At 38.2% G+C, this 19,070-nt stretch overlaps 1 protein-coding gene across 1 annotated transcript; it reads right to left on the bottom strand.

Annotated features, from left to right (window-relative positions):
* Positions 1–1,498: 1,498 nt before the first annotated feature.
* LOC109059933 (calmodulin-1) lies at positions 1,499–5,686 on the bottom strand. The gene is made up of 6 exons (XM_019077102.2): positions 5,546–5,686; positions 4,642–4,672; positions 2,847–2,990; positions 2,648–2,754; positions 2,444–2,579; positions 1,499–2,217 (listed from the first exon to the last, which is right to left on the bottom strand). The coding sequence occupies exons 1-6, from the start codon at positions 5,546–5,548 to the stop codon at positions 2,189–2,191; spliced, it is 450 nt and encodes a 149-aa protein (XP_018932647.1). The 5' UTR covers positions 5,549–5,686; the 3' UTR covers positions 1,499–2,188.
* Positions 5,687–19,070: the final 13,384 nt, after the last annotated feature.

Genomic DNA, 19,070 nt, shown 5'->3' with positions numbered 1-19,070 from the left:
TATTTAACTATTAATCAAAGAGTACTGGATACATGAGTTCTGCTATTTGTTTGCTCTCTTAGTCGTCAGTTACATTTACTGGTTTTGTTTGATATTGTAAAAAAGGATCTTGATTAGTTTATACATCAAAATTCTAAAATAAATCTAAATTTAGTAATTTCTTATCAATTTTTTTCAAGACTAGATCATATGAGCAGTTATTTTACTCATTCTGTATGAACATATGTGACCCTGGACCATAAAACCAGTCATAATTGCATGGGTCAAAACTCTTTTATGACAAAAATCATTAGGATATTAAGTAAAGATCATGTTCCATGAAAATATTTTGTAAATTTCATACTGTAAATATATCAAAACATAATTTTTGATTTGTAATATCCATTGCTAAAAACTTAATTTGGACAACTTTAAAGGCGATTTCCTCAATATTTATTTATTTTTTTGCACACTCAGCTTCCGTTTTCAAATGGTTATTTCTCGACAAAATGTACTCCTATCCTAATATCTTATCCTATCCTAACAAACCATACATCAGTGGAAAGCATATTTATTCATCTTTCAGATGATGCATAAATCTGTTTCAATTAATTGACCCTAATGTGGTCCAGGGTCACATATGTGTCTGATTCAATTTCTCATAAAGAATCGTAAATTAAACAACTGTTTAATAGTTGTATTATTTATATAAATGTTGTATGCAAGAGGCGTGTGACACCTGCGTTTGTAAGGGTTTGTCACACATGAGTAACAGCAGAGAAGGCAGCTCTCTCTGGGAGTTTAGGGCAGAATGTTCTGCTCTGTTGCTAGGTGACCAGGAACACATGCTTCTAACAAGCAACTGAAGGGCCCAGTGTTTACTGTTTGTCAGAGCTGTCTCCTGTACCAGTGCACTTCAACACTGACATACCGTGAAAAACCAAGCCATGCTTCACGGCTTACTGGTGTTATTGTAATGAGCTCATGAAAAAAATAAAATAAATCAATCAATCAAATCAGCGTAACATTCTCATACTTTTGCTCTGTATTGCCCAAAATGCTCCTCTAGTGGTAGTCTAGAAAAGTCTTTATACCCAATGCATGCATGATGCTTTAAAGGGGTTTAATAACTTGGTTTTTGGACAGCATAAACACTCCAAACATATATAAAACAACTAGTCCCTGTTAAAAACTTCTGAATAGCATGCATTTATACTCAACAGAAAAATGACTTACAACAATTGTCATTCAAGAGTACTTTAATGAGCTTTTTTGACATGGAGGCCTCACCCCAATCCTATCCTGTGAATACACAGTCATTTGTCCAGCTGACTCAGAGACGCATTGAATAGTGATTTACAAATGAATCATTTCAACTATTACAATAAATATTGTAAACATCTCGGTTAAATTAGTGGTTTCAAACCACTAAAATCAGCTCTGGGATGCATAATGATTAACAAAAGAGTTTTTAATTAGAGGGCTAAAAGACAAATCGCAAAACAAAGAAACTTTTCAGTATGGGTAAATAGTAAATTTTATTGGAAAACAAATATACAACTTGGAATGGACTATCTGAGGCATGACAATGCCATTAAGTGGCTTTAAAAAAAAAAAAGAAACGTAGAAGTAAAGAAAGAAAAAGAAAACTAGTGTGAATAAGTGAATAAGACATTAAAAAGCATTGTAAGATTCAAACAAGTTCTTGGTATAGAACAGCAGATACAAAAAGAGTTTATGTACGAGTATCTTGTAGATACACCCGTGTCTTTTTTTCTTTTTCTTTTTTGCAGTAGTGCAATGCTGAGAAATTTCATATATATATATTATATACTTTGTCCATAGTCCATGCAGAGTCACTCCTCTACATTGATGCCATGCCAGCGTCGCTGCCAAGAGACAACCAGCTGGCAGGTCTCCACTCTTGCTACGCATGAGGAGGGCAGACAGACGTGACGTGAGCTTTCTTTTGCACGTCACAACCCCCTCTTCGTGGCAACAAGCACCTGATCGTGTAACCGCACCGCCACTCCAAAAACACGATGACAGCAAAAGAAAGGGACATGAGGACTGAAGATCCTATGCAGTTTACATGCAGCTCCTTTGGACAATCGGGAGGAGGAAGGGGAGGGGACTTAACGTTTTACAGATAAATTAAACAGAAAAAAGGCAAATTATTTATAGAAGAGAGAGGATCTGTACAAGGCCTTCATTTCGCCGTCATCATCTGTACAAATTCTGTGGAGACAGAGAACCTGTTAGTCCGTTTCCCAAAGATGACAAGATTTCATACGTGAAGTAAAGTTGCACCCTGACACTGCGTCCTAACCAGCCACAACGACAACAAATGACATTTTGCGTGGGAGCCCGCCCACAGAGGAATCTAATTGACCCGAAAACTACATTCTGATATGCTGTGATTGTGCATTCTCACTTTTATTGAGGACAAGTTGTCATAACTCACCTTCGTAGTTAACCTGTCCGTCTCCGTCAATGTCTGCTTCTCTGATCATCTCATCAACCTCTTCGTCGGTCAGCTTCTCTCCGAGGTTGGTCATGACGTGACGCAGTTCAGCTGCGCTGATGTAACCATTCCCATCCTAAAGCACAGGATATCCAGGTCAGCGACTGCACGTGACTTTATATTCTGGAACGGGACGAGCTTTACCTTATCAAAGACACGGAACGCTTCTCTGATCTCCTCCTCGCTGTCTGTGTCCTTCATCTTCCTCGCCATCATGGTCAGGAACTCAGGGAAGTCTATCGTCCCATTTCCTGTGCAGAAAGCAGAAGCATTTAATTAGACAAGCCCCAACTTTTAACACTCAACACTTGGGTCGAGGATGGCTGCACGCCGTCGTCCTTACCGTCAGCATCCACTTCATTGATCATGTCTTGCAGCTCAGCCTCTGTTGGGTTCTGTCCGAGCGAGCGCATGACGGTGCCCAGCTCTTTGGTTGTGATGGTGCCATCGCCGTCCTTGTCAAAGAGTGAGAAAGCCTCTTTGAATTCTATGGAGGGTGACAGATAAATGAAACAGGACCTTGTATTAACAGAATCTCCCAAAGATAAACAAACACTGAACACAAAGCCACACAGAGGAACCAGTGGGGCCAGTTCCAAAGAAGGGATGCCCTTCTTTACACATTCACTTCCACAACAAGCTCTTTCAGATATTAATGCAAAAAAAGCTTGAGCATTTAAAGTCGACATGAAACATACTGACTTTGTTTACATTAACAAATGTTCCTGGTCTAACTGAACGATTCATCAGAGTGCCTGTTGTTCAAAAGAAAACAAATGTTTTAGCTTTTTTGCTGATATCATAAATCCATAAGGATTCATTCTGGTAAATAACAGCCACTTTTACATAAAGAACAGTACAGTGTGCAAAAAAAAAAAAAACCTTCGCATACACACCTGCATTGCTACAATAGTTTGTAATTATCAGTTTATTACGCAAGGCACACGCAGGAAGAACATGTGTGACACCCAAACTAGAACAGGCTTGAATGACTAAAATGGAAAACAAAAGTCCCAGACCTCAGTTCCTCTAAAGAGAAATGTGACGTGTTCATGTAAAAATGCCACTGGCTGCTACAACGGCCTGTCCTCACGCAAACGAAACCTTACCCTGCTTCTGTGCGAACCATCGACTCCGAGGCACGGTTTCTATGGAGATCCAGCACAGTGACCTCACTCTGTTCCTATGGAGACCCGCTGAACCATATGGAGAACCCCAATGAGCTGATACAGGAGCTAGACTTCAGAGCAGTATGGAAACACTGCCGTGACCTCACACGATCTCCAGGGAAAAACACTTCAGTGACCAGGTCTCGACGGATAAACCACCATGACCTCACTGTCGCTATAGTGACCGACCACAATGACCTAAACGGTTTCACAGCCTTTCTGTTTGAGGCTCTCCACTGTAATCACACAACCACGATTAAAACATCTGTCAAAAAACAAAAGCGGTGTGTCCTGAAAGTGAAACGTTTTCACATCCCATTTTCTTCCAAAGGTTTTAGAGTAGACTGGACGGCCTTTGCATGCAACACCACAAACATAAACCCCAAAACATTTCTGTTGTCATAAACGAGCACACTAGCGCAATTCTAGCTCACATAAGATACACAGAGACAAAAGCATTCACAAATGCACAAAAAAATAAACACTTGGCCACTGAAGTTAACTAAATAAGCCAAAAAATGCATTATATTGACAGAAGGAACATCATGTCCCACCCATACAAGTCCATCATGATACTAGAACCTGCAGTATCAGGTCATAAATGACTCAAACTCAACCAGCGGCTGGTGAAACAGTAACTTCACATCGAAGCCATCGAGATGTTCAGTCCAACAGGGGACACACCCTTGTTCCTCAGTGCCTGCAGTTACTAACTCTCTTCAACAGAGAAGAGGGAGTGTTCATCGAAATCTACAACTAGCCCCGGGAATTACTCACACACTTAGTCTTAAAAACTGGTGTTACAGGCTTCCCACCACAACAACCCGTCCATTCATTCAGGGAATGTGTCCCGACTGAGTCTCAAGGCTTGCCATAAAAGGAAATAAGATAAATCCACCGAGAGAGGGGGGCGGAGAAGAGGGGAAAATCCACACCATGTGCAAGTGGACAGGAGCGGGGATGTCTTACCGGCAATCTGCTCTTCTGTCAACTGGTCAGCCTGCAAGGGACAAAAAGAGAAGAGGTGCACTGAAATAGTGAAAATATTAATTTACAAATCAGCCATCGTAGCAAAACGTATACTGATCCACTATTAACTGGAATATTGGTGGCTTTAAACATAGACATCACATAAGATATGATTCTCTTCTGTTAAAGGAATAATTCACCCCAAAATTAGACAGAATGACAGCCTCAGTCACCATTTGCTTTCATTTATGTGGGGAAAAAGCAATGAACGTAAACGTTGACTGAGACTGACCCTTACATCTCTTTTTGTGTTCCAAATTAGAACGTCAATCAGTCTTATGGATTTGTAGCAACACGAGGGTCAATAAATGACGGTTTTCGTTTTGGGGTGAACTGTCCCTTTAAGACCAACTGCAGAAGGTGGCGCAGTCCTTCTCCACTCCTCGTTAAAGTCTTTGTACCGCTTTATTCATTTAAAGACCGCTGGATTAAAAGACCACAGACGTCAAATGCTTTCCATAAGAGTGTTTGATAACGAGCATGTATTCAAACTTGAGCTAGTGCGAGAGAAGTGCGCCATATTTGCAGCTGACGCGCCTGGATTCGCTATCAATGAAGCTTTTCCAAGCTGTTGCTTCAAATTAGTTCACGTTACAACAAGAACTGAATATTTAACTTAGCGAACTGATGTTTATATACAAAATTCAGTGTCCACGCCTACATAAAACCAAGGAAGAAGACTGCCTGCTATTAAACCATATCACTCCCATACATTACAAGTAAATTATATACAGCCATTCGATAGCAAGGAACTGTAACGCGCGTTATTTAAGATATGCTGACTTACTATAAAAGCTACATTTGCATTTTAACAGTGACGTTAAAATATAACAGTTTTACTCACCATAGCGCTGTTTTAACAGATGTATCTCCACACAGAACAACAGTCCGCAGCTGGCAAACAAGCAGGATGCACTCATACAGAGCTCGACGCGCCTTTAATGGTCGCTAATAGACTCCTCCCCCTGCTCGCTCTCCATCCGCCAAAACACTTCCTTCCCTATCAGAAACGATCGTCAAAAATGTCACTATTGTGATACGCGAACGGTCAGTACTGATTACCGTGGATTTTGTACGATAGCGACGTGTTCAAATCGCGAAGATTTGCCGTAGTCAGCGAGGTGGACCTGTTTTGAGCGGAACTAACTAACCGGCGGACTCATACATTCTGCTAAAATGTGATGCGGCAGTAGCAGTACTGTACGTTATGGCCAGGAGAGGCGGCTTCTGATTGGTCCATTCGCAGCCGCAATGCGTCACTCGCTAAAATCTGCATTCCCAGCTAGACTCACTCACTACACAACATCAGGGTCAGAAATTAACCAGGGCTCGTGGGAGGAATGCCACGGAAAGTGACAAATTTGATCAACTATTTAAAATGTTATGGGGGGAAATCTATGATGTAATATTTTAGATATGTAGTAATATTGTTTTCTAGGCTTATCACATTTATTATTGGTTAACTGGACATAAATTGGTATGATGCAATGAAAACTGGCTTGAAAATGTTGTCCATTAATAATAATAATAATTAAAAAGTTAGACATTACAAGTCATGCACATGAAGATAGTGTAGCATTTAAGCATCAAGTGATCTAAGACACGTTTAAAGTTTTTTTGTATTTATTTTTTATTTTGATTGATATAGAGCAATCAAGTTAAATAAAAGATTGTTAAAATTGAGCAAATGATTCACTACAATCATTGCAAGCATCGTGGAGAAGCAAAAATGTCTCCACCTATTCAGGATTGAGGCCCTTAATAAATTATTCATCAAATCATCAAAAAACATAACGGTCAACCGCTAATCTGAATATTGTGGGGAATGTGTCGTTATCAGTGCAACTTGAAGAAAAAATTGCTAAATGTATAGGCAGGGCCTATAGTAGGCTATAGAGCATTTCATGTAATACTATTATGCCTTTAATGTAATCAATGAAATAAAACATGGTTGAACCGATCCTGCTCTGTTAAAAGGATTTGAACATTAGTTATGGAGTGCAATCCACTTAATTTCTTTATCAGATTGATTTGGTAAGGATGGCCCGCTGCAAGCTTTGCAGAAAGTCTGCCTACCATTTGTTTTATATATGGCATGAAGAATAAAGCATTTAGAAGCATTGGCAATTAAAAGCCTCCGTGACGATTCAGATCCCATTAATACTAGGCTACATATAAATCAACTGAAGTAGAATAAAATTCAGCTTGATTGCAATTAAACCGTATGGTTATGGAGATATAAAACATTTCACTGTATTAGATCCATAGCTCCTCGTAACAGGCTTGCGCAAGTGACTGACGGTGACTGATGTGTGTATGCTTACGGCATGCATGCAATCGAGTGTAACATCAGCTGAGACAGTCTCATCTAGCGATATGTCAGATGTGGCATAAGGAGCAGCAGGTTTGTGGGCACACGTACAGTAGACGCTAGGCCTGCTTGTGCTCACTGAATGCATGGGAGTATCTGATGGCCTGCTTCTCTATGCTTGGCTGCCTGGCTCTCTCTCTCCCACTGGCCACCTGTCTCTGGACCAAACCCAGGGAAGCTGCAGGTGGGAGAGAGTGGAAACTCCAGGGTCAGTCTGAGAGTAACCAGGCCTCGTAGCAAAACATGAGGTTTTTGTCCATGTGATGAAAGTCAGGGCTCAGAGTTGTTCTTGACACCACTGATTGTCACTGCATGGACAAAAATAGTTGAAACATTCTTCAAAATATCCCCTTTTGTGTTCTGCAGAGGAAAGAAAGCCACATGGGTAAGTTTTCCAAACAGAAATGTAGCTTTCTGCATAAGTACCACAGTACTAATTAACTAGCAAGTCATGACTGTTTCCTTAAAACAGGAAGGAACTTTATCATAGATTGTAGTTGAAATCATGTTGGTTAGAAATTAATGACATCAAGTAGGTTGTGAAGTAAAAACTTCTGCTAATTAATCCATTCAAGATCAAATTGATATCAGATTGTCTTGTCTTGATCCTTAGCTGGCGTTGTGCTGAAGGCGTCTTTGTAGCTCATACGCTGCTGTAGGTGCCGACGGACTTCCAGCATCTTTCACGATTTGTTTCCATGCTGAGCGATCGATGGATAGGTTCATGGCGTCCACGAGTGTGAGACTATGCCTTTTAAGGTTGTCTTCAACTTGTTTTGCCCAGGTCTTCAGCGGTGTACCCTCCACGTTGGTGGTTGTCGGTGCCACATGTGCCCACACCACTGCAAGTGTCTTTTCTGTATCGCCTCCTCGATTGTGGACTGGTCACCGCATTGTCGTCGTACAGTTTCATTTCGAATTCGGTCGAGCCGAGTTACCCCCAAGAGACATCGTATTTGAAAGACCTCTAGTTTGTTGATTTCCTTCTTCAGAAGGGTCCAATTTCTGTTCCAAAGAGAAGAATCGGAATGATCAGGGTCCGGAAAAGACGCATCTTGGTCTCGATTGTGATATTGACCTTCTTCCACAAGCACCATTTAAGCAATGCAATATGACATTGAACTTTTGCAACCAGTGCGATCTTCTTCTCCTGGACCAGAGATCCTAAGTACTTAAAATTCTATACTTGTTCAATTTTAATCCCCTCAAGGTATATGTTTGCTGGAGATCCTTCAGTGGTGAGCACTTTGGTATTGGTATTTTGCTTTTATTTCGGGTTGCTCATGCATGCCCAGTTTGGTTTGGCTGGCAATGGCGCCTTTTTCATGGCTCTTTGCAATTGTAGTTGGAGCTTAGCATGGATGAGGTAATGATCAGTACCATGGACGGTTAGTACAGCCAGGCAGTTTGATATCAGCTGGAAGGCCAATACACTTCTTGTTGTCCGGTCATCCACCATAAAGCAGACTCCAGCCTCTCTTTTCTCCCCTCAAGAGTAGAATAGCATCATTTTTTTTTTTTTTTTTTTGAACTGGGTTCGTAGACAGTTGTTATTCCGGATCCCATAAGTTCCATAAGTTCAGATAATGCCGCATTTGAGATCTTACACATCATCAGATTACAATCATGGCATCTGAAGAATGTTTTGCTATTGTTCTCTGTTGTTTTGTTGTATTTTGCAGGTTTCCTTATAGCAAGTACGTACACATGCATTCTTCAAAAACAGGTTTTAATTCTCTTAATATACTGAAAGATGCAAATTGAAATTGATTATTTATGGAATGAAACATCAAGGTAGTACATGTTAACTTGCTTACTTTGCTCAAGTGCATGATCTATATAAGTTTTATATTCACAGGTTGAGACCACACAACTTTGCGATGCTGTTTGTGAATGTTTGTTAGAACTATGGATTTTGGAAACACAATGAATCACTGAACTGTGTTGGTAATGATGGAACTTATGGCCATAGTTAGTCATAACTATGTTTTTGAGAAATGCACCTCTGGTTTGGAACAAACAAAAGTGCAATTAAAGCATTAAAGCATTTTTAGGTGAACTATCCCTTTAAACGGACCACGACATGTTCACAGATTGCATAATTAACATGAAATTGCTGATTCTTAAATAGAAGCAAACATCCACACACAAACAGGAAGCTTACAGTCCGCACCCAGCCATATGCATGCATAAACACACACGCATATAGTACACAAGCACACCATTTAGTGATCCTTATAAGTAACTGCTTTAGTGTGCACTTGGCACTTGTCACCGTCTCTGCTGCTTAATCCCCAACACAGTGGGGTCTATTCATTCAAATCTGCTTTTCTACACTCGGATTGCAACTCATAGAGAAGATTATGCAACAAAGAATGGATAAACATCATAAAGGGCCGTGCTATATTAATCACAAGGAGAAAATAAGCTGGATTCAGAATGAGCATGAATGCACTGTCTTAAAGAAGAAGAAACAAACATATTTGTAACAATGGCTAAATGTTAACATGTTCCAAGGCTTTCTGTGTATTATAGCTTTGAATGAGATCCTCTTGTTTAATATAAAGATGTTTTAAGATGTTTTTGTTTTATTTTTTTATGGCATTTCTTCACCTACTCCGACATACTGGGGATTTGTTTCAGGTCAGAGTTTATTGTGATATGTGAAATAACCAAATGGATGTATATCATTTGTCCTTGAAATATTTTATTACCATAGCAAAGGACCATATATTCTAGAATGATGTTATTAAACTGATCCTGATGCTGGTCTCGTCTGGCCAGAGGAGAACATCACACTACATTTCGACACACTATTTCCCTTTTTTTTTAATACTGTAAAGCTGCTTTGACACAATCTGCACTGTAAAAAGTGCTGTATAAATAACAGTGACTTGACTTGATTGGTCATTACAGAATTCCAACATAAAAGTTATTTTTGTCCTAATATTTTGTGTATGTAATCATTTTATAAAAGCAATAAGGCACTCAAGGTTGTGCTGTATTGTGAATATAGTCACCTGCACTTTGTTTTGTTTGAGACTTTTATTTATAAATGTTAAAGTTCTGTTTCTGGAACTTGATTGGTCAGTACAGAATTCCACTCCATCCGTTACCATAGTGACCAAATATTGACCTTAAATAGCTAACAGATTTACTTAAAAAAATTCACATAAAGTCATAACAAAACAGAAGCAGACAGATATTTTCTTTTATATTGTGACGTACATCTAAGTGAAACCGATTATTGAAAAAGGGAGGCCGGGACTTGGTTTTGTACATCAGTTATGTCGTTTCGCCAGATTACAATTACACGGTCAGAAAATGTTAAAAATGAAACATATGCATGGATTAATCATTCAAAATAAGACCAACAACATCCATTTCTAAAATAGAACTGAAAATATACACGTGCCTACTTTAATTTGTAATATATATGAATATATACCTGTCACTCTGCACCACAACACCTATTCTCTGTGACTTCTACAGAAAAATGAAAATCTAATTAAATTCATATGCTTTTGAGAGCAATATTGTCATGAAGGCACCACTGTGGGTGTTAAGAATTTCAATCTCGTGCTATTTTGAGATAATGTGGCAGTATGCATGTTTGAATGTAAACCTGCTTGCATGACGTGTTTGCCCTATAATAGTTTTGGGTAGTGCTTGAGCGATGGTACCATACGTGGGCTGTAGTGTGAAGGCAAGTCGTTTATCTATATACTTCTCTAAATGTGTTGTTCTCTTGAAATGACTCACTCTTCCATGTTTTTTCAAGTCCATTTATCCACTCGGTGCTTGGCTCTTCTCTTGTGAAGCATGCAGAAATGTGCCACTTCAAGGAAACAGGCCTTATCTGCCACAGAACATTCCAGATCTTTACAGAGTTCTCATACTTTGAGCATTTCTAGGCAAGTCAAGGCAAGTCTACACTGGGTCAGGCACTCAAAGGACAGCGCAGAACACTTTTTTTTACAAGAAAGACCACATATTTCTCCTCTTAAGGGCAAATGTTGAGAACCGCGAGGCGCGCTCAGGTTTGTTCGCTGCAGGAGTCTTCATCAAAGGGCTAGTGGGAGTGGATACTGAGGCCAGAGCAGGTGTCTGGGTTTAGATGTCCGCCTGTGTAACTGGAGGTTGTGTCGTCTTTAATTTATGAAGCCTGACAATGAGTTGGTTTTCAGGGGTGCATGAGGATGTCAAGCTCAACAAGAATGTACAGTGGTGGTTTCAGATGGTAATACCATGGTATTTTGTACCATGTTATACCATGGTATTTTGTACCATGTTAAAATTAAGAATACTTGGTAACATTTTAGTATAGGGACCAATTCTCAGCTGCTTATAGCATGCCAATTATTAACATACACTCTTAAAAATAAAGGTGCTTCAAAAGGTTCTTCACAGTGATGCCATAGAAGACCCACAAAGAATCATTCAGTCAAAGGTTCTTTAAAGAACCATCTCTTTCTTACCTTTTTGTAATCTGAAGAACCTTATTTCACCACAAAGAACCTTTTTCAGATGTTAAAGGTTCTTTATGGAACCATTTAGACAGAAAGGTTCTTCTATGTCATCGCGAAGCACCTTTATTTTTAAGAGTGTATTGGCTGTTTATTAGTACTTATAAAGCACACATTCTGCATGACCATATTCTATGTCCTTAATCTAACCTAATACCTAAACTTAACAATTACCTTACTAGCTATTAATAAGCAGCAAATAAGGAGTTTATTGAAGCAAACGTCGTAGTTAATGGTTTGTTAATAGTGTGAATTGGATCTTAAAATAAAGTGTGACTAAATACTCTCCCATGTCTTAATTTGTACCCTCGTTTTAGTTAAATCATGGTCACAGCTTACAGTGACTAAATTAAAAAGGGAATAAATAAGTACAATGTAGCCACTTATTAATCTACAAGCTATTTGTAACAAGGACGTACAATGATGGTATCAGATGGTAATAACATGTAACTAAATGATTAAAATATTGATGTAGCATGGTTTTTATACACTCCATAGTACTGTACAATATATAGAAAATACAGAGCTCTGCATGTGGCATGCAAGGGACATCAAACAAGATATTGTGACCATGAATTAAGAATTTGTTCCCGTGATTTATTTATTTGTTTCCTTGTTTTAGGTACATTGTGGATACTTTGTATTAATTCATCCCCTTGTTTTAGTGAAATCAATGAAATGGCAATGACTTACAGTAACTAAATTAAAATGAGTGAACTAATTAGTACAATGTGGCTACTTATTTACCATTTACAAGAATGTGCAGTGGTGGTAGCAGATGGTAATACTGTAGTATTTGTACCATAATAATAATTAAAATATTCTTATAGCATGGTGTTTTCATACTGCTCCAAGAATGGTACAATGTCTCAAAAATACAGAGCGCCACATATGACATGCGGGGGACGAAAACAAGATATTGTGTCCATGAATTAAGAATTTGTTCCTTTGACTTATTCATTTGTTCTCTCGGTTAAGGTACACTGTGGCCACATTATACTAATTTGTTCCCTTGTTTTACTTAAATCATGGACAAGACTTAGAACAACTAAATTAAAATGAGGGAACAGATTAGTACAATGTAGCCACATTTTTAAATAAAATGAGGGAATATATTACTACAATATGGCCATTTATTTAACTCTTACTTCTATGAGAACAGTCGTGGTATCATACGGTAATACCACGGTGATAAATAATTCAAATATCATTGTTTTAGTTAAATTATGGGTACAATTTAAAATACCTAACTTATATCAAGGGAATGAATTGGCACAACATAGCTACAATTTAAGTAAAACAAGGGAAGAATTTCAACAACGTGGCTATTTGTTTAGCTCTTATAAGAACATATAGTACTGGTGCTATCAGATGGTAATACCATGGTATTTACACTTTTATGCACTACAGTATATCTCTTCTTGTTGTTTAACCAGTAAAGCATAGCACTAGCAACGCCAAGGTCATGGGTTAGATTCCCAGGCAGAACAAGAACTGATCAAATGTGTACATCGAATGCAAAGTAACTTTGGATAAAAGCACCTGCTAAATGCATAGATGTTACTGTTCATTTAAAACAAGGGAACAAATGAGCACAATGTAACCATGATTTCACAAAAACTACAAAACTACTACAATGTGACCATGATTGAACTAAAACAAAGGAACAAATTATTACAACGTGGCCATGAATGAATAAGTAGTGGGAAATTAATTCTTAATTTGTGTCTACACTATCTATTTATTTTCCCATGCTGGTCTTCGTACAAAAACACATACTTTTTATTATCGATCCTTATGTCTGCTGAGTTGTGAGAGTCTATTAAAACCATTTAGCTCTTGTGCATCCAATAGCGAATAAGTACAAGTACTTTCACCCTCGAGTTCGGTAAAGATTTACAGCCAGATGTTGTTGCATTCATGCAGTTTCTTAACTGCTCTGTTACACTTAGATTGAAAAGCTGTACTCAGCATTACTCAGAGCCCAACTCTGGATTAAATTGTTGGCAAAAAGCAAGTCGAGGGCTTGCAGAAATGACGTAAAGGGGAGATAAGGCTGGAGCATGAAAGAGCTTAGTTCACATCCCAAACTTTATAGTTTTATGGCTGGGAGATAAACGCTTGCAAAGTGCAGAGTCCAATGGCAGGACCATAAGAGCAACCAATAGTTCTTTCTTTTAAAAAAGTTTACTGCTTCAAGTGTGGCAAACAATCCAGATTCAACTAGGCATCACTTCTGATCCCCAGGTTATATAACTTCATGCCATTAAACAATACAAACAGAAAGAGAGAATGGGTGTCAACAAGACATTGAGTCTTATCTGAATGGAAAAAAAAGGGTTGTGAATAGAAGGCAGTTGTTTCCAGGCAACCTGAAAAGTTAACATACATAAGTGACAGTCTTACGCCCAGGTTACACCTCTCAAATTATGCAATACAATGACAGATTGACATGTAAAAGAATACTTCTGCTCTCATGATATGTGACTCAGAGACCCCAAGATTTTATTAAAGGCTCAAATATGATACTTGAAATTGAAGAACTAGGTAGATAACTCAATAACTCACTTCAAACAACCTCCAAGGAAGCATATTAATTTTGTTTGGGGTCTCAGAGAACATAAATATAAAATATGAATAAATGCAAATCCCATGGCATGGGATTCTAGTTTATTTTTTCAAAGAACTGTTCACTGAAATGGAACCAAAAATGGTTCTTCGGTCACAATTGTCGCTATTAACAAACCATTAACTATGAGTCTTGCCTCAGTAGACTCCTAATTTGCTGCTTATTAAGAGTTAGTAAGGTAGTTGTTAAGTTTAGTTACTGGGTAGGATTAGGGATGTAGAATATAGTCATGTGCTTTATAATAAACAGCCAATATGTTAATATTAGGTATGTTAATAAGCTAATAGTGAGAATTGGTGTTATTTGAGAATTGGTGCTATTGAATCGCTACAAAAAAAGTGCATACTACATTGAACACATTTATGAAAAGTGCATGTCTGCTTTTTTAACACAAAAGACCTGTACTATGCATTAACACCCAGAATTCATTCCTAAAGCCAGAATGAGTGTTTTACCTGAAGAAACAAGAGTAAGAAACAGAGAAAAATTAAAGTAGAGACTGCAGTAGGTGAGGGGCTGATGCATGGGAAAAACAACTGAAAGGTTTAGGACAATTACTGGTCGGGAAAGGACAGCGATAAGGATGATTAAGAGAAGTGGTGGGGTGTAAAAGGAGGGAGAAAGGAAAGTGTATGTGTGGCTGCTGTCCTGTCCTTGACCCCCTCTCTGTGTGGGCCTTCCTCTGCAGTGCAGGGCTGCAAACAATTTTGATGATCTCATCTTGCAGGCGCCACCACACACACACACACACACACACACACACACACACACACACACACTGCATATGTAGAAGTGCAGGTGTCTGCCTGTTGCCTCTTGTGATTGACTGTCTGCTCTCCACATCACAGAAAGATGCTGATGCTGCCACCCAGGGGTGAAAAGTACACAGTACACGTTTGTACAAAAAGTCCTTAGGCTTAGATCATGCATATAAAATGCAATTTATTCCAAAGCTGAATTTTCAGCATTATTCTTTCAGTCTTCAGTGTCACATGATGCTTTAAAATCATTCTAATTATGTTATTATATTAATTATAATGTATTTGACATTATTTCATAACATTAATGCACATTTTACCACAATTCTTATTACTAAAATGCATCCAGACCTTTGAAATTTTTGAGTGGTCCTAAAATGTGCCTAATTTCCCTAAATTTAACCATATTTCCAGCAATACCTGCAACTAATGTTCAGATGTTACTCCTCTTACATATACATCTTTGAACTGTAACTGTAGGTCAGTGCTACAGAAGTGCAACTAATGCATGTCAACTGATAATTTTGTTGAAATCTGATGAGATCACTGCATATATACATGATTTATCTTTACAAGAGTTAATAATTCAGCAGAGCTTGTTGCTCACAGATCGCTCCATGTTTGTTTTGCATGTGTTCTTTCACTTTCACACATGACGAAAAAGTCAGCAGTCTCTGTTTATTATAAATAATATCAGACTGGGATTTCTTTTAAACACAAATGTACATCTGCACTGATGCTGCATGAGCCACACAGGGCCTGATGTTATCGATACCGACGCCTCTGTTGGGTGATGTAGTGCAGAGAGGGGTCGTCAAAGTTGAACGGAGGGTTGAACTGCTCCTGAATGTACTTGGGCTGCAGATGAGGAATACTTGATGGAAAGAGAGAGAGTTAAGATCTAGCATGTAACCATCCACATATTGTAAATGTCATTCTACTGTACAGTATGTGTGATCAGAACACTCATTCCCCACGGAGATGGTTTTCTTGCGTGAGCAGCAGCAGAAGCAGGCAAGCACCGCCAGCAACAGCAGCAAGGAGGACACCAATGCCCAGGACCAGCCCCAAAATGAATGACTTCTTATCCTCCGCAGTCTGAGCAGCCGTCAGTTCTGTGCGGTTACCATTGTTCCAGTCTGAAGTGGAGGAGAAAAACTAATTTTTATGAAAAATCTAATGACCAGACTCACACAGAGCCTGAACACTGTTTTCTAGTGATGCTCTTACCAAAAATGCAAAGCTGTGATTCCTCCTTAAGATCAGTGCCATTGCACACACACCTGTAGCCCCCGTAGGTGTTGACACACTGGGCTGATTTTGAACATGGAGCCTCTTTTGATGTACATTCATCAAGATCTAAAGAAAACAAGGGATACAAGTCTAAAGACTAAGGAGTAACTACAGTGGAATTAGAGGTTAATATCGTATATGCAATTTAATTGCTGTACCCAAATATAATTGGTTGAATAGTGCTCCAAGAGGGCAACAGCACTGTTTGATGTCTGTTTATACCGTTTGATGTCTGTGTTCTAGATAGACTGTCAGACTGTGTGTTAGTGGTGGGGATGTTTCACTGAGTCCTTCTGCAGGTTACATTTTTACACCAGTAGGTGGCGACAAGTGACTGTCTTTATTAGAGAGTCACTGACTTAATCACTCAAGGATTTGTTCAAAAACACTGTTGCATTCAGGAACAAAATAAGGAACCGTCTTTATGAGTGGGTCACTGAATCATTCCCTGAAGGATTCATTTTGATTTTCAGGAACAAAATAAGTCATTTTCTTTACGAGTAAGTTATTGAACCATTCATTCAATGGTTTTATTCAGGTACAAAATATGTGATTTTCTTCATGAGTGAATCATTGAATCATTCACTAAATGATTCATTCAAAAACACTGATTCATTCAAGAACAAAATGTCTTTTTTTTTTTTTTTTTTTTTATAAATGAGTCATTGATTCATTCACTCAAACAATATGCTCACAAATACTGATTTATTCAAGAACATTCTTTATGAATGAGTCACCCATTCACTGAACAAATTTGTTATAATAATAATAATAACAATAACATTAATTCAGGAACAAAAAAAAGATGATACTTGATTAAATCATTTAAGTCATTAAATCATTAAACAAAACAGACAAAGTAATGGGGAATATGACTGTTGGTCTTAATATCAGGTTTGATCACACTCACTTTTGATAAAGCAGTGATTGGCCAATCAAAACCAAGCAGTACACAGAGTCACGTCAAAAGTTAAAATCAAATGTTTTAGTATGTTCTTACCGTCCACAAAGGCCAAACGGATGCCGTAGTACTGACTGACTCGGGTCAGGTAGTCCATGACATACCAGTGCGGTGTATCACTGGACACATTGATCCTGTACTCGTTCTGCCCGCCTGCTGATGCTGAATCCGGAGCTATAGCACTGGCGTTATAGAACTTGTTCTGGAAACCCATTGATAGGATCTCCTCCAGCTGCAGAAATGAATGTGAGCTGTAGTGTTAATGACATGCCATGTCTGAATTTATCTGACATTTTCACATCTCAGATATATGCTCTGACCTTACTCAGTCCCGGTGCTGATGCCTGGTTTCCCCAGCCCATGGATACGTTAAAAACATTCCATCCTAAAGACAAAAATGCATTTTTGTTGGTCTCTCTTAAATTATGCAACCTAGGGTGCAGTTTGCAGGGGAGGATATGGGGCAGTTTTCCCTGCCTCTGCTTTTGATATCTCCCACTTCAGGTCATTCATTTTTAGGGATTTTTAGTTGTTGTACTTTTTCATCTTCTTCCACTCTGTAAGTTTATGGCAGCCCATAGAACCATATTGTAAAAAGTTGTGAAAGTTGGCACAGAGTGGACAGTCTGAACATGAATAACACCAAATTTGGAGTCTTAAACCCTAACCATCTGGTGCCACCACTTGTCCAAATTTGGACTCATGTTTGTGCTAATGACTTTGAACCATAAAGAGCTAGAAACAAAATATTCATGTCCACTGATTTCTTGGCTCAAGATGATTGCATTCCTTGGCTAGATGAATTCCCCTTATAACATACTTTTCATATAACATAAAGTTGATAGATGAAATAATTTTCATATACTGCATCAACAATTTAATGGCATGATGCCAAACTGCATCTGAGGCTTTATAACTCTGCAAAGCTTTAACATACTGACACCAAACTTTATGTTTCATCATCACCTGACACTGACCACAACCCATCAATCTGGTAGCAGATTGGTAGCAAAAAAATCACCTTAAAATGTCTGATCCTCCCTGCCGTGCTTGCTCCTCATTCTCATGTAAAGAGGTTTTACATGAGGCAAGATTATCTATAGTTGCTGCCACCAGTCTTACATGAGACCAAAACAGATTTTCATATTATTTTGTGTTACATTTAGTTTTTTTAGCATCAGAAGCAGCCCATTAAAACATGCACAGCATCACAATTTTTCCTGGACTAAGATGGAATGAAAATAATACATAATTTGTCAAGAGATATGGCTTAAATGTGTTCAAAATGTTTGACAGTTTATTTATCTTAATACTTCATGAGTCCCGTAAATTCTATAAATAATTTTTTAGTAAGTTAGTTAATGGTCAAAATTTAATTCAGTTAATTAAACTAAACTTCTAAATTAAAAATTCATGGCATTTAAATATTCCACCTTCTTTCTTTCTTTCTTTCTTTCTTTTTCTTTCTTTCTTTCTTTCTTGTTTTTATAAATCACTCTCTAATGAAACCCATATTAATAAAAGTAAATAAACACAGCCTCACCTGTAGGATTAGCAGAGTCACCTAAAAAAAGGAAAATAAAACAAAAGTGAAACAAAATATAAATAAATTAAAACAGTCAATCATGTAATGAAGCAATTGGTTTAACTGATTTAAAGATGAAAAATCTTGGTTTTTCAATCTGTTACCTGTGTACAGTAAATGTAAAGTCATGTTGATAAGTTGTTGAAATTTAAACCACTTACCACAGCCGTCGGTATTTCTGGTCTTCTGATAACGGCATGAGCAGCGCACTGATCCCGGCATGTTCACACATTCAAACTTGGCATT

This window comes from Cyprinus carpio, chromosome B13, assembly GCF_018340385.1.
Source record: "Cyprinus carpio isolate SPL01 chromosome B13, ASM1834038v1, whole genome shotgun sequence".
NCBI classification, from domain to species: Eukaryota; Metazoa; Chordata; class Actinopteri; order Cypriniformes; family Cyprinidae; genus Cyprinus; species Cyprinus carpio.
Note: the sequence above shows the minus strand (reverse complement) of the source record. Positions and strands in the feature narration are given on the sequence as shown.

Excerpts from the sequence above, each read along its gene's own strand:
- LOC109059933 (XM_019077102.2), bottom strand. Across the intron at positions 2,755-2,846 it reads CAATGAAGTGGATGCTGACG|GAAATGGGACGATAGACTTC; the intron begins GTAAGGACGACG and ends CTTTCTGCACAG. Across the intron at positions 2,218-2,443 it reads CGGACAGGTTAACTACGAAG|AATTTGTACAGATGATGACG; the intron begins GTGAGTTATGAC and ends CTGTCTCCACAG.